The sequence below is a fragment of the Lacerta agilis genome, chromosome 17, assembly GCF_009819535.1.
Source record: "Lacerta agilis isolate rLacAgi1 chromosome 17, rLacAgi1.pri, whole genome shotgun sequence".
Taxonomy (NCBI): domain Eukaryota; kingdom Metazoa; phylum Chordata; class Lepidosauria; order Squamata; family Lacertidae; genus Lacerta; species Lacerta agilis.
This window is the reverse complement of record NC_046328.1, coordinates 24,507,807-24,522,360: the sequence shown is the minus strand read 5'-3', so window position 1 is coordinate 24,522,360 and position 14,554 is coordinate 24,507,807. Positions and strand designations below refer to the sequence as shown.

At 44.7% G+C, this 14,554-nt stretch overlaps 1 protein-coding gene across 3 annotated transcripts; it reads left to right on the top strand.

Moving 5' to 3' along the window:
• The first annotated feature begins 888 nt into the window (after positions 1-888).
• Positions 889-12,938, top strand: POLR3GL (RNA polymerase III subunit G like). Of its 3 annotated transcripts, none has more exons than XM_033135967.1 (8): positions 889-958; positions 2,983-3,173; positions 3,850-3,979; positions 6,645-6,713; positions 7,503-7,559; positions 10,121-10,194; positions 11,155-11,268; positions 12,030-12,938. In XM_033135967.1, exons 2-8 carry the CDS (start codon positions 3,048-3,050, stop codon positions 12,114-12,116), a joined length of 657 nt encoding a protein of 218 aa, XP_032991858.1. In that variant the 5' UTR covers positions 889-958; positions 2,983-3,047; the 3' UTR covers positions 12,117-12,938. The 3 variants fall into 3 exon arrangements, with proteins under 3 accessions (XP_032991858.1, XP_032991860.1, XP_032991859.1); XM_033135969.1 differs by lacking the exon at positions 889-958 and adding an exon at positions 1,586-1,682; XM_033135968.1 differs by lacking the exon at positions 889-958 and adding an exon at positions 1,588-1,708.
• The last annotated feature ends 1,616 nt before the right edge of the window (positions 12,939-14,554 follow it).

Here is a 14,554-nt window from a genome sequence, read left to right as displayed (position 1 = left end):
TGACATTTATATGTATACCCATACACAAACACTTCATTTAATATATCATGTCCTATATCTGAATGAAAATGAGAAAGAGGGGGGAAATAATATGTAAAGGGTTTAAAGGTGTAGGAGAGAAGCACTTTGGAATGCGGAGACAAATTGCTTGATAAATGCCAAGAAACATTTTCCTTAAAAAGAAAAAAAAAACCTGCACCCACTCTTATCCCTGATGTGTGCAAAAACGAAAGGAACGGCTGACAAAACAGAGGGATCAGCCCATAAATTAACTGCGTGCTGCTGACAGGTCTACTCAGGAGTAAATTCCAATCGCTGGTTTCAAGGTAAATTCACGATGCAAGGCTGCAGTTCGATTGACCATTTCGGGGGGGGGGGAGAGACAATTAGTGCGGCCCGATCCCCTGCACGTTTACTCGGAAGTAAGCACCCCTGTGCTCAGTGGAGTCCCCTCCCCTCCTATGTTACATAGGCACGGGTTGCAGCCGGCACCTTTTTGAAGGACTTGTTCTGTGTAAGCCTGCAAGCCTAGATCCGCTTACCTGGGAGTAAGTCCCCAACGTATCTTACTCCTGAGTAAGGTTACAGAAGGTAGCTTCTTTACTTACTTCCAACCAAAACACATACTGCGTGATTTGATTGCATCTATACAGGGAGACCAGCCTCCACCCACTCCCCCATTGCAGGGGGTTAGACTAAATGACCATTTGGGTTCCTTCCAATTCTAAAAAATATTATGATTCCAAGCTGACAAAAACCTACTTTACGCCCTCCCCATTCACAAGTTTTTAAGCCACGCCTCTTCCTCCTCCCTACCCTCCTCTCTATTGGACGTGCGCCGAGGAGCTCCGCCCCTTTCGAACGTTGCTTATCCGGCTTCGAAGGACCCGGCAGCAGCTCTAGCCGCTACCCCACCCCCTCTCCGCCCCCACGTGGGCCTTGCAAAGGGGAAACTAAGGTAAAGGCGGGGAGGGGGAGGTCTTGGATCGATGGACTAGCTGGTCCGGTCCGGTCTATTCTTCAATGAGAGGCCTGGAAAGGAGTCCAGCCCCTCTCTTGGTGGAGGAGAGGGGGCTAATGGGGTAATAAGGGAGAAAAGGGGAGCCCCCCAAGGTGCTGCTTCGCACCAAGTCAGACCACCACCGACCCTTCTAGCTCAATATTGTCTACACTGACTGGCAGTTGTAGCTCTCCGGGATCTCAGGCAGAGGGCACTTCCAGCCCTACCACTGAGGAATCGAACTTGGGACCTTCTGCGTGCAAAGCAGCTTCTCCGCCGCTGAGCTACGGCTCATTTTTCCTTTTGCAGTTGCAGCTACGGCTTGCTTCTGAAGGACAGCCGGCCATCCCGAAGGGCAGTCGCCCAGCGTGGCGTGGGTGACATTGTGTGCGTGTGTCCCATGGTGGGCCAGCTCTATCCGAATGCCACAGGCCAGAGTGTAAACATCTAATGTGGAACTGGTTCGATTTTCGGGTGCATTTTAAGTCAGCTTAAATAGGAAAAGCTCCCTGCAAATAGAAAAGGAGCAAGGGAGCCAAGTGAACCCTTTTGCCCCATCTGCTAACTTTCCACTTGCAGGGTTCCAACACAAGTTGAAAGGTGGCACAGCAGAGAGAGATCTCCCACCTTCGTTGGTACGGTCATCTTTACCACCTCAGGTTGGGAGACTAGAGAAGCAAAAGTGAGGACTTCTGCACCCTTACACAAGTATTAAAAATTAATTTATTTATTTTTAAAATAAAAAAGTATTAATTTTTAAAAAAATTAATTGACTTTTTTTTCTCTTTAGACAAACATCTCATATCAATAACACATATTTACTCCTTCCTTCCCGGGCTTCCCCCAACTCCTGTTTCTGGTTTGTTTCCCTTTTATCAACAAACTGCTGTTTCAGCCAATCTACCATATCATTTCTTCTTGGTTTTAAATGTTATATATATATATGTGTGTGTGTGTGTTTATTTAAGTCCTGCCATCAAGTCCAGGTTCTTATTTTATTTCTGCAAATATATTATAAAATGTTCCCACTCTTTTTCAAAATCTCTGTTGTCCTTTTCTCGTAGTCTGTCAATTTTGCCATATCTGCATAGTTCATCAATTTCGCTTGCCATTGTTCTTTTGTTGGAATTTCTCCAGTCTTCCAGTTTTGTGCTACCAAAATTCTCGCCGCCGTAGTAGCATACATAAATAAATAATGTCCTCGTCTCTTTTGGCAGGTCTTGACCTAAAATACCTAACAGGAAGGCTTCTGGTTGTTTAACAAACGTTATTTTCAACATTTTTTTTCAATTCATTGTATTTCATTTCTTACAGTCCCACCACATGTGATAAAAGGTACCTTCAGCTTCACATCTCCAGCACTTCTTCCGTTCATTTTTATACATTTTTGCTAGTTTGACCAGTGATATATACCATCTATACATCATCTTCATGTAATTCTCCCTCAGCAATATACAATCCGTAAATTTCAATTTTATTTTCCATAATTTTCTCCAATCTTCAAATTGTATATTATGACCTATATCTTGTGCCCATTTTATCACCACTGACTTTACTTCTTCACCTTACACAAGTACTGGAGGTGCAAGGGTCCTGTTCTCTGTTTCACCTTTGCCCCATGACTCTACTTCCTCATTCGGCTGTGTGTATCTGGCCACATGCTGTTGTGCTACGTTACACGGCAATGCTGTAACCACAACTGAGCTTCATAACTGTCGTGCAGGCCAAAGATCTGTCTAATCCAGCATAAATTAAATAAATTAAATTCTCATATATCTCATATTAATGAGATAAACTTAGGACTATTTCTGCAACAAGTGCTCATTTCCCCAAAATTATATCCTTTGCTTTTCCCCTCAGAAAAAAATTATTCTGGGGCCTACTCCCTGGTATTTTATCTGTGTTGTTTTAACTGAGACTTGCTCTGGCGAAAAAGCAAGATATAAAAAGTAATTTATATCTCTCACTTTATTGTGTGACAGATTTTGCCTCCTGACAACACCTGTCCTAAGACCATCAGTACCTATTTCTGCCCAGAGGACCAATCATGGCTGGAAGAGGCGGCAGAGGGAGGGGCCGCGGTGGTCACATGACCTTCAACGTTGAAGCTGTGGGCATCGGAAAGGGGGAGGCTCTGCCCCCACCCACCCTCCAGCCATCCCCACTGTTTCCTGTGAGTGGATTGCTTTTTCTTAATTTCTCCCCCCCCCCTTTGTTATACAGTATTTATTTACGTTCCATATCAAACCTGTATTACCAAAGCAATGTTGATTTAAAGCATAAATAAAATAGGTTATAGAAAACAATGAATGCTCTAAAGGAAACTGTAGTATTGAATATTATAGTAAATCAAATATTATGCTAAACAGAATATTTTTAATCCTACCAGTAGAATACATTGTGCTTTAAATAAACGTAATCCTGAAATACCGTTCATGGAGTGGCCGGGTGGTGATATTTATATATGTACTGTACTGTAATCCATTTTACAATTTTTCTTAATTTGATCTTGCCTGGGGGGTGGGGGGTGTTGCCTTCCAATGTGAGGCTAGAAAAATCAGACATATTAATTTATCCAATAAATTTATCTGTATTTATTTATTGCATTTATAAGGAGCTCAAGGTGGCGCACATGGTTCTCTCCCCTCCCCGTTTCATCCCCGCAACGACCCTGTGAGGTAGGTTAGGCTGCGATAGGCAGTGTCTGGTCTGAGGTCACCCAAGGAACTTCATGGCTTGAGTGGAGATGTGAACTCGGGTTCCTCTGAGATCCTAGACCTCGTTTAATCCCCGCAACGACCCTGTGAGGTGGGTTACCTTACTGTGTCTCTTTGCCTCTTCCCGTACAGCCCTTGGAGTATAAACCTGTTCCACTGCAAACGGGAGAGGAGGTTGAATACATGTTGGCCCTGAAGCAAGAACTGAGGGGTGCTATGAAGAACCTGCCGTACTTCATCAAGCCTTCTGCACCAAAGAAAGGTTAAAAAAAAAAAAACCCTAAAAACCCACCAGAATTCTTGCTCTGCTAGGAGGACAGTAAGACAACTGATCCACCTTGTAAATATCAAAAAGCAAAAATAGTTTGCCATCTTTTATTCCCCCCCAATTTTTTTTATTCATTTTTAAGAAAACACAAACAAACAACAAGAAACATTACAACAAAATACACAACAAAAAAGACTTATGGAAACAATTAATTAATTAAATCTATCTAACCCTCTTTAATAACATTGTATATTGACTTCCTCACGCCCTCTCCGTCTGCTTTCCTTGTAAATCATCTTTAGTAATTTATTTACCTTTTTATATTCTAATTGTTAATATAAAAAACAACTTTCTCTTTATTTTTAGCGCCTTAACATTACTTCATCTATAACTACGTCTTATCTAACTTCCATATCTGCTGCCTATCTATTTCTTCCTGCTTGTTATAAATACAAATCTTAGCACAACTCTTTAAATATACTTTAAATTTATTCCAGTCTTTCTCCACCGTTTCATCCATCTGGTCTCGGAGTTTCCCGGTCAGTTCAGCAAGCTCCATATAGTCCGCCATTTTCATCTGCCATTCTTCGGTCGTTGGTAGTTCCTCTGTCTTCCAGTTTTTAGCTAGTAAGATTCTTGCTGCTGTTGTGGCATACATAAAGACTGTTAAAGATTTATTATGAAGTGGTTTGCCATCTTTTAATCGTGACCCCACGCCATAGATTGGCTGACCTGTTTTGGAGTCACAGAACGTTCACCAATGGGAATTTTGAGTTTGTTTTTTTGAAGGAGGGGGAAGGGTCAGCCATGAATGTTGGAAGTCATATGAACACAGAGTGTGCTGGATCAGGCCAATGGCCCATCTAGTCTAGCACCCCATTGGCCAACCAGATGCCCCAATGGGAAACCCAAGCACAAGAGCCCTCTCTCCCCTCCAGTGGTTTCCAGCAGCTGGCATTCAGAAGCATTGCTGCCTCTGGTCCTGGAGGCAGAACATAGTCGTCATGGCCATTGGTAGCCTCCTCCTCCTCCTCCGTGAATTGGCCTAATCCTGTTTTAAGGCCACCCTAGTTGTTGGTCTGTTCCCAGAGTTGTTTTCACAATCAATGCCTCTTTCCCAGGGAACTCTGGGTATCCCAACTCTTGGCACCCTTAACGAACTACAGTTCCCATGATTCTTTGGGGAAAGCCATGGCTGCTTAAAGAGGTATCATCGTGCTTTGAATGTACGGTGCTGATGTGACCTGTATCATCTGGCAGCATCATTCCCAGACCTTGCTGTGAGGATTGGGCAGTGACAGGCAAACAGGAGCAGGTTCACACCCATTTTCCAACCCCTCCTTTCTCTCCACCTCCCTGCTTCTTAGCTGTATCGCCTCTCGGTCTCCTCTTTTCCAGGCTGAGCATACCCAGATCCCTCGACCATTCCTCATAAGACTTGGTCTCCACCTTCATCACCCTCCTCTGCGCATGCTATTATAGGCAGGTGCATCCCGGAGATGTTGCAAAACCCCCCAAGTCAAGTTTCTGTGGGTTGTAAAATCCTTTTCATGTGTGGTGTCATACACACCTTGTTAACCTGAGGCCACTTGGTGTCATCAGTGTGTGCAAACCCATTGACTCTAAACCCCCAAATCTCTCTAAATTTCAGGATTCCTAGATCCCTATCAAGTGGCTGGTTTTCACTGGCCTAAAGCCAGCTTCAGGTTATGTTGACAAGAGGTCATTGGCCAAGCTGATATTAAACACAGACCTGTGTTCAGCGGAGCACAGCTGAGATCTTCTGCTGTGATCCACCAGCCTGGGCGACCCTCTTGGTCGGAGGAGCAAAAGCCCAGAGGAGAGGATCATAAGATGTGATGGGCATCTTCCCTCTGTGGGCTTAACTGTTCATTCATTCTTCGACGAAACATATTTTTAAATTCCAGGCTCTGGTTTCACTCGTAGAAGCAATGAATCAAAACTCTTTGAGCTCCACAGTTACCACTTGAGGAATTGGATACTGGGCACACAAAAAATGAGGATCAAGAACTTTCTTCTTCTTTTGAAAGCACACTTCTGGGCCTCAGGGGTCCCTGAATAGCCCTGAGAATATGTGGGTAGCACCTGGTGGGAAATCCCAGTGGCTAGATTGGGAACAGGGTTTTCTGGAAACTGTACGAGGGGTTAGAGCATTGCTGCTGTTCTTCCCTGTTCTTCCCACGGAGGCTGGACTAGATGGGCCATTGGCCTGATCCAGTGGGCTCTTTTATGTTCTTTTGTTGTTCTGAGGATGCTGGAGACCATTAGAACAGGCTTCCTCAACCTCGGCCCACCAGGTGTTTTGAGACTACAATTCCCATCATCCCTGACCACTGGTCCTGCTAGCTAGGGATCATGGGAGTTGTAGGCCAAAAACATCTGGAGGGCTGAGGTTGAGGAAGCCTGCATTAGAACAAAACCTGTGTCAACTCATAAGAGCAGAGAGGTAAGGGGAGGAATAAGGGAGGGCCTGTTGGATATGGGGGCAGGTAGGAGGCAGCTTCGGGGTGTAAAGAGCGCCGGCCCATGAAGAGAACCACAAGTTAGCCACACCGGGTTTAGTCAAGTCCCTAAATCTGTGTGTGGGGTGGTAGAATGGCTTGTTTCTTGAAACCTGTCTGCACCCTGCATTTTCCAGATGTGGAACGCTATTCCGACAAGTATCAGATGTCCACCCCTGTCGACAATGCCATTGAGTGGAGTCCTGGTAAGTCTGGGAATATTTTATTTAGTTGTATTCATTTGGACATCCCACACCAGCCTCAAGGGCTCCTTTCTCCCTTGCCTACCATGACATCTTAAATATATAGGAAGATATTTATATATCATTTTGCATTACAAAAAAACCCCTCAATGTACAAATTGGTGAAAACATACAATGGAACAGTAAAAGCAACATAGAACCATGAAACAGATAAGACGTAAGTTAAATGCAGGGTGGAGCCATTGAAATTAATCAACCTAAGTTAGTCATTGTTTTCAGTGGGCCTACTCTGACAGGACTCAATGTATGCATACGTCTGGAGATACAGATGTGTACATTATTCAGTGCCTGAAAGAGATGAGTAATAATCATTTGTGAGGTGGTTTGGAGGGTGCAACTGCATTCCATATGCATTATCCCGTTGCAGCCCTTACAACAAACCTGTGAGTTAGGCTGATGTTATTACCCCCATATTAACAGTGGGCACTGAAAGGTCAAGGTAGGATCCTGTCTCCCCACCCCGCATTATTACCCCAGCCCACCTTGCCGACAGGGATGAACGAGACCTGTGTAGAGTATACACAGATAGAGTCCCCTGCTTAGAGCACAAGGCAAAATTCCTACTTGATTTTTTTATTGGGGGGGGGAGATTTTTTGGGGGGGATAATTTGTGTTATTAGGAATTTCGAATGGCTCTGAATTACAGAAGCGATGGATTTTATAAGAAAATCCAGCTGTACCTTCCAGGTGTGCCCAAGTAGTTAAATTTTGCTTGGCTATTTATCTTTGCAGATTGGAAACAGCTACCCCAAGAATTAAAGATCCGGGTGCGGAAGATTAAAAAGCAGAGTAAGTACTTCTCCACGTTCAAGCTAAAATCAGAACAGCAGCAACAGAAATCCCCCTTTCCCTGACATTTACCCTTTCCCACCTCACAATCACCCAGCGAGGTAGGCCAGGGGCAGAGCAGGGATTTGACCCTTTGCCTCTGTGACTCAAGTGGCAGCATTCTGCTCGCCCAGCTCTTAAGGATCTGCATCCAGTAGGCCCACGGCACTGGTTTAGGAAGCAATTTACCCATAATATTAGCCATAATCCGTATCTGTCCTGTTGAGAAAAGCTGCCTTTTCATCTCCCCGCAAACAAGCCAACTTTGATCCGATTTGAAGGCGTAAACCTTATTTATTTATTGCATTTATATATTCCTTTTTTAAAAAAAAAAGTTTTTATTTATACTTTTCAAGTTTATACATTTCATTAGTTTTACAATCAGTTTTTTAACATTTCAAAGTTTGACTTCCTTCCCCCTCTTTCTGCGGTTCCTTAAATTTATTTTTTTTATATTTTCCGCATATCCAAATTCTTTTTATTTGCTCATTTTTACTATCTACTTTAAATATATAGTCTTATGAAATTGCAGGTTATTACAATAATCCTGCCAATGTTCTTATCTGTTTACAATTTATCTGTAAATAAATAAATCAAGATAAGAGTTTGTTATCTTGATTTCTTATTCTTTCAGTAAGTTTCGCCGTTTCTGTATATTACATAAGTTTTTGTATCCATTGTTCCTTTGCTGGGACTTCTGCTTCTTTCCACTTTTGGGCAAGTAGCATCCTTGCTGCTGTAGTCTCATACATAAATAAATTTGTATAGAATTTAGGTAGTTATGTCCCTATCATTCCCAAAAGAAAAGCTTCTGGTTTAAAAAAACAAAAACAAATGGCATTTAATTGTACAGTATATCATTTCCCTTTTACCAGTATATATTCCACCTTTTTATCCAAGGAGCTCAAGGTGGCGTACATAGTTCTCATTCCCCCCCCTCCCAAAAAAATGTATCCTCACCTGTGAGGTATGTTAGGTTGAGAGTGAGTGACTGGCCCAAAGTCACTCACCACTGCACCACACAGCCTCTATGAAGACAGCTATGCTCCCTCCCCACCCACTGGTGTGTGGACAGACAGCAGGCAACTTGGAAACGCACACCCAGCCGTATAAAATGTGCAAATGCGATTTGAAACAGAGCGGGTGGAAACAGCCCCACCACATTTTAATCCGGTAATGTGTGCACAGCCTAAAGCTCTGCCCACTGTACCATGCTGCCTCTGACAGTTTACAGGGGTTCTTTCCTGTAAAACCCATTTAGCCTTTCCTGAATTGCCCAAGTCGCCATTTACGCAGCTTACTGTTCAGTTTTATGGGGAATTCAGGGGAATTTAGTGACAGATTTCCGCTCAGAATTCCCACACCCTTTCCCGGTTTAATCCTCAGCCAGCGAGATGAGTTCAGACAGGTAGATTTTGTCACCCTTCCAAAGAGAGCTGAGGCCTCTGTAAATCCAAGGTGGGAAAGAGTCTTGTAACTGGCAAGTAGGGCCTGAGAGAACCTTCTGCCCTTGATACCCAAACCCGGTGCAGAAATGATCACGTTAAGAGGATGTCCTTGGTTGGTGGGTCTTCAAAATGGAGGGTGAGGGAGAAGATGGTGGTCTCTTGGGTACGATGGGCCTAAACTTACTAGGATTTTATAAATTGCCACTTTTCAAAGTTTTCTGCCCCGCCACATTAACGTGCCTTCCAAAAAAGCACCTGGGCTTAGCCAAAGAACCCCTGTGTGTTGCAGAGGATTCTGGGACATGACATGGCTTTCGGTTTAGCAGATGAACCCAGAACCCTCATTCTTGGCCCTTGTGAGCTGAGAGGACACATTCGCACCATATATTTTAAGCACTATGATACCACTTTAGATCGTTGTGGCTTCCCCCTGAGAATTCTGGGAGCTGTAGTTGGTTTAAGGGCGCTGAGGAGGCCACAAATTCCCCACAGAGCCACGATTCCCAGACTTCCCTGAGAAGAGGGGTTGATTGTTAAACCACTCTGGGAATTGTTGCTTCTGGAGGGGAACAGCGAAAATGTCAAGATGTTTACCATGGTTGATTGTGGGAGCCTTATTTTTTTTTTTTTAAAAAAAATATATATATATTTTTATTTTCTGGCTATTTATATTATCCGTATGTGTGTATTGAGCTGTTGAATGTTTTGGAGTCCTTGACTCTGTGGCTCTTTGCAGCTCCTTGTTGTGAACTGCTCTGGAATGATTTGTATTTAGGAACTGGCCTATAAGTTGATGACACAAGTAGATAAGATAGCTGGCTCCTTGAATTATGGCTGGGGGAAAATGGGCAGCCTTCAGGAGATGTCGGTGTGCTGATGTAAATGTAGGCAAGGGCTGTAGAGCATCTTTTGCGTGCAGAAGGTCATGGGTTCAATCCCCAGTAGCGTCTCCCAGTAAGACTGAGAATGTCCCAGGTGGACTAATGGTCTGGCTTTGGTATAGAAGCAGCTCCCAGCATTTATCCTGCTGTCCTCTCTCTGCGGTGTTAACATGGTGGTCTCTTTTTGGTACAGGAGCCACCGTCCTTACCCCCAGGCGCAAAACTCAGTTGCCAGTAGACAAAGAAGAAGCCATCAAGAAGCTGGAGGTAAGAACATAAGATGAGGCTGCTGGATGAGGCCTACGGCCCATCTGGTCCAGTATCCTGTTCTGACAGGAGCCAACCAAATGCCTCTAGGAAGCCTGCAAGCAGGACTCAAAGACAAGAGCACTTTTTGCCCTCCTGTAGTTTAAAGCAACTGGCTTTCAGAATCATTAAGGCCAGGGTGAAGAGGTGTGTCTTCCGCATCCTCCGAAAGCTGCACAGTGAAGGTGCCAGACGGACCTCCACAGAGAGGGAGTTCCGCAGTTTAGGGGCCACCACAGAGAAGACTTCTTGGATCATGACCACCACCCCCGAGCCTCTGAGAGCAGAGGAGCTACCAAGAGGGCTGGTTTGTAGGGAAGAAGGCAGTGTTTCTGATATCTGGGGCCTACATTGTTCAGGGCTTTAAAGACTAAAGAGCAGCTTGGATTAGGCCCAGAAATGAACTGGCAACCAGTGCAGCTGTTTTAGAACAGGGGTTAAATCAGAATTGTAGAATGGGGAGGTCCCCCAGGGGTCATCTAGTCCAACCCCATGCAGTGCAGGAATCACAGCTGAAGAATCCGCGACAGGTGGCCATCCGACCTCTTGTTTAAAAAATCACCAATGAAGGAGAGCTCAACACTTTCCGAGGTCATCTGTTCTACTGTCAAACAGCTCTAACCGTCAGGTTTATATGTGTGATCTAAACGGAACCCCAGCCACTAATCTGACTGCTGTATTTTGGACCAAATGAAGTTTCATATTGAATCAACCAGAGACAGTGAGACCCATCGCAAGTCGGGAGTGAGTTGTATATAATAGGATGGAGAACAGGAGGCCGAATCAGGACTCCCCCCCCCCTTCACCCAGGTCATGTGATGGTTCCTTTGGGTCCCGGATCCTGTTGTCAGTGCTAGGAGTCCGCCCTTGGAATTGTGATATAATGAGCTTTTGTCTTAATACTTTTCAATTGTTTCCTAGACTTTGGAAAAGAAAGAGGAGGAGGTGACGTCTGAAGAGGAAGAGGAGAAAGAAGAGGGAGAAGAAGGGAAGGAAGAGGAGGAGGAGGAGTACGACGAGGAAGAATTTGAGGAGGTATGGAGGACAAAAATCAGCGGAGCAAAAATCCGAAACACAGACCCGTCTTTGGCAGAGATTGCAACCTGCCGTTTCTCCAAGTTGACGGGTTCAGGCTTCCTTCCCTGCACAACCCCCGCTTGCTTACGCCAACTCTAGACTTCTTTCCTTAGCTAAAAAAGTGTGTGTGGTGCCATCCCAAAAAGGTTTCTCTGCTCCCTAAAATTCGGAGAGGCATCCAACTGGGATCCATTTGGCAGGAGGGTTGTGGATATCTGCACTTTTGAGAAATCAGTGTTGACCAGTGAATTCAATGCATGAGATACTCAAATTTTGTTACCTTTTTTTTTTAAAAAAAAGTAAGTGCGCTTCTAGTCCTTAAGGATAAGCTAGGAAGTGTGTGGGCCACATCTGATGAAACCTCGGGAAGCCAGGATGTCCAAAACATCTGGAGGGGCGCCAGGTTCATAGTATCACAGAACTGTAGAGTTGTAAGGGGTCCCCAAGGGACATCTAGTCCAACCCACTGCAATGCAGGAATCACAGCTGAAAATTCCTGGCAGGTGGCCATCCAACCTCTGTTTTAAAATCTCCAATGAAGGAGAGTCCACCACCTTCCGAGGTGGTCCATTCCACGGACAAACAGCCCTTACCCTCAGAAAGGGTTTTCCTAATGTTGAGAGTGGGAATCCCCTTTCTTGTTATTTGAACCTGTTGGTTTGGCGAAGGCTTGTTCTAAACTCTCATCTCTGCTGCCCCCATTTATTCTTCATCAACAGGAGACGGATTACATCATGTCCTACTTTGACAACGGTGAAGATTTCGGGGGCGACAGCGACGACAACATAGACGAAGCCATATACTGAAGGGGGCGGCCCACCTGGTTTGCAAACAGGGAGGTGCATCTCACAAGCGCCCCAAACATCTCTCCCCCACTGAGTAGCCTTTTCTGCCACCCCTTTGGGGTCCTTGGATGGACAGGCTGTCTCGCATAGGATGGGCTCCTGCTTTCTTTCTTTCTGTGGGGCCCCTTTCACAAGCGGAACCTGCCGGAACGTCTGCTCATTCGGCCTCTAGGTGGCATCGCTGATCCATTCTTCCCTGGGTGCTCCTTGTGTGTGTCTGTGTGGGCACCTGTTGACGTAACCAGCACAGTATCGTTGGATCTTCGGCTTCCTCCATTTTCTTCTGAAAAATGTGGGTTCCCTTGGGTTTAATAGGAGAACGTGTGAACTCCTGACACACCTGGCTTTCTTTCCTGAGCTTAGGAAGCTAATGGAATCCTTCCAGAAGACACTGAAAGGGACTTTTATCTGTGGTGTTAATTCACAGCAAAAACCATTCCTCTACTTTGATCTTCTCTTTTGTAATGACACCTTGCATTTGTTTTTCCTCTTGTGCGGAAGGCAGTGCCAAACAGATGCCAAAGATACAGATTTTTTTCTTCGGGAAGTACTTTAACGAGATGGTTTTAAATTCCACTTTTGACTTCGTGAAGCCCTGTTGAAGATGAAGGGGACGGATAGGAGGCAAAGGAGATAGCCAGCCTCTTCGAAGAGTTGCCAAGAATCTCCCACAATCCTCTGGAGCCTGTAACTGGTGAAGGGACACAGTCCCTGTTTGGTGGAATGCCAATGCATAGAAATTCCCACTCTGAGATGTACAAAACCTGATTTTTAACTTTTATTTTAATCTGTTGCTATTTGTTAACAAGGTTTCAGTGCTGTATTTTGGTTTGGCTGAGAGCTGCCAGCTGCACCCACAACTTTCCCATCTCAGGCATAGATGTTGAAGATGGTGGGGCTATCCCCCCCCACCCCACCCCACCCCTGTGATATTTAACCCTTATAACAATTTTTACAAGCACAACTGGGCTTAAATATTCACCCCACTTTCCTGGATCCATTTATCAGCTGCTAAAGAAGGAGGACTTTTTAAAGCTCTTATAGTTTTAAGGGTGTCATCCTGTCTTTAAAATGCAATATGGACAAAGGTTCCCCCCCTTCTTCCTTTTACAAAAAAACAAAGCCCCCAAATTGAAACAACATTGCCACCACTGCAAGCAGGCCATCCACATTTCTGGGACGGATTGCCCAGCCACTTGGCCTCAAAGATGCTCTTGTATTCTGCTTCCTCCTAAGAATTCTCCTGGGGACAGTGTTTGTGACCAATGGGAACCTGACACACTGACACTGAAACATCCCACCCAATCCTGTTCCCTTTAGGAATCCTTCAGCTGGTTCAGAAGGTCCTTTCTTTGAACCAGCTGCCTGATTTGCAGCAGTATTCTTGAGCAATCCCTAAAAGTCTCAGTGAAGCAGATGAGTGGATAAAGAGAAGACTTTGGGGTTAGGAACTCAAAGGGACTTTCCTCTAAATGCCAGGAATAGGATTTTGTTGCAAGACTGAGCCCCTTCCCTTTATTTTTGCCTGTTGGCAAGTTTTTAAAACGCCACTCCTTTTTACAGTGTGTGTGTGTGTGTGTGTGTGTGTGTGTGAACATATAAATTATTTTATTGCAATAAAAGTTTCCACATTTACCCCCGTGGCTCTTTCAGTTTCCTGAGGCTTCCCACTCACAACAAAGCCGAAAGGTTTGCCCATGTTTAGGCTGCATTTTGCGCAGCAGTGTATTCTGTATCCCCGATACTTTCCTTGATTCTTCATTTCTGCATTATGTTTGAGTTTTCACACGACATAAAAGCTGCTTTCAGAAATGTAGTGCCGGTTTAGTGCTTGTTTCCGTGTTGTTTACAAATGGATTTTTCCTGGAAGCAAAAAATAAAACAAAAAAAATGAGCACCAAACTTGAGCTATTATAGTCTGTTAAATTTCCGGAACTGACTTGTTTATGTTGTGAGAAAGCTCGGATATAAAGTTAGGAAAAATTGAACAATTTGCTACATAAATTCCTAGAAGAGAGGGTTATTGATGGCTACTATTCACAATGTTTATGCTCTGCCTCCACAACTTGAGGAGGGATGCTTCTGAATACCAGTTGCTGCAAACTGCAGGAGGGGAGAATTGCTCTTGAACTCGGGTCCTGCTTGCGAGTTTCCCATGGGCACCTGGTTGGCCACTGTGAGAACAGGATGTTGGACTAGATGGGGTCATTGTCCTGACCTAGCAGGCTTGTCATAGGTCAGGGGTCAGCAAACTTTTTCAGCAGGGGGCCGGTCCACTGTCCCTCAGACCTTGGGGGGGGGCGGACTATATTTGGCGGGGGGGGGGGGGAATGAACGAATTCCTATGCCCCACAAATAACCCAGAGATGCATTTTAAATAAAAGCACACATTCTACTCA